General features: G+C 40.4%; 1 protein-coding gene across 1 annotated transcript in view; it reads right to left on the reverse strand.

Moving 5' to 3' along the window:
* LOC101854590 (sushi domain-containing protein 2) overlaps positions 1–1,535 on the reverse strand; it is a gene marked incomplete in the record, with an annotated part of 36,896 nt that overhangs the window by 18,843 nt on the left and 16,518 nt on the right. Inside the window, 1 exon segment of the mRNA XM_013085467.2 lies at positions 96–262. Coding sequence (XP_012940921.1) covers positions 96–262 — 167 coding nt within the window.

Consider the following 1,535-nt stretch of genomic DNA (forward strand, 5'->3'; position numbering starts at 1 on the left):
TATTATTATTATTATTATTATTATTATTATTATCAATAAGATGTGAGAGGCAGATAAAGTTAGAAACGTGTTCATTTGTTCCCCCTGTGACTCACACTCTCTCCTTGGCTTGCGCGTATAGCTCAGGAGGCAGACTCACTTCCAGCAAGGCTTGCTCAAACTTCTCACAGTCTTTCTTACATCGGTGGTCGCTGACTGTGAACGTGAATTGACCGGCGCTGTTGTCTGCTCGTCCGAAGCTCTCGAGCGTTGAGAAGCGGACCTGAAGATGTGTGCAGTTGGAAATTGGCGCAATCACGTCGTTTCATTTTTTAGTAATGCATTTTACGCTACTTGCAACACAATTAGGTTGTATAAGAGACAATATTAGAGGTGTTACAAGAGGGTAAGAAGCGCAAAAAAAGAAGGACGAGAGATAAGGACGATGGATATTCGATGGAGAGAAGAAGTAGACCACACCAGAGCACTTGCCATCCAATCATCAATCAGGTCTGCATTTTGATACAAGGAGCTCTTTTCACATAGGAGTAATTGCAGTTATTGGTTATCTATACATATTATATTTGTGAAAGTCCATCACTTTCGAAGCCTAAAACTTCGGAAAAACTTAACTTTCGAATTCGAAAAAATTAACGGTGATTCAGAATCATTTAAAGGGTGCACAGTTTCACTGAGGAGTCTGAAGGCACTGTAGTTTAATTTTCAGGTTTTCATTCGTTTCGTCTAGATCTAATCTTGGGAAAGTCCGTCTTCTTAGACACCATTGTGAACAAGTGAGGCTTCCGTTCACAATGAGTGCGCACTCATTCCACACCTTTGAAATTCTGGAGTGTACAACCACGAAAGTGGAATAGAGAATAAATCTATGCATCTAAAATGTATTATATATTTTGCAACTTGAAAACACATGTGTCACTTTTCTCTCTAGATGTATTGCTCCATTCCAGTAGAGTGTAAATACAATAGACCAATGATATTCAGTTGATGTTAATGCATTGATCATTCCTTTCATTGAAAGCGGGCCCTGCTAGTGTTACATACTTCTTGTATTAGAACCGTTACGCCAAAACTTCTTACACAATTGAGTTTTTCATTTCGGGGAAACCTAAACACTTGTACAATGTTTTAGTTTGGAGAGAGAGAGAGAGAGAGAGAGAGAGAGAGAGAGAGAGAGAGAGAGAGAGAGAGAGAGAGATCGTAATCTCATATTATGCTCCCCGGTGTTTCTGACAGGAGCGCAGTTTTTTTTTCTCTTTTCTTTTTAATGGCGCCCGTAAAATGCAACGTGCCGCCTCATTTTTACAGCACATGAGAAATGCTTCTCGGAAATGTAAGACTTTTATCTGCTCCCCGTCGCGGGAAATCAAACACATACTCGAGTGGAAAAGGTGCGTTATCAACTCTCTTGTTCTGGATAGAGAGCAATTGAGAGTCTGGGTAAATTCTGTGAACGCAAAGGAACATTTTCACCAGCGATTTAGGTGCTGGCTGAATATGTGTCTTTTTGTCTGTCTGGTCCAGACGACGTTGTTGTA

Source organism: Aplysia californica, unplaced genomic scaffold, assembly GCF_000002075.1.
Source record: "Aplysia californica isolate F4 #8 unplaced genomic scaffold, AplCal3.0 scaffold00378, whole genome shotgun sequence".
Classification (NCBI taxonomy): Eukaryota; Metazoa; Mollusca; class Gastropoda; order Aplysiida; family Aplysiidae; genus Aplysia; species Aplysia californica.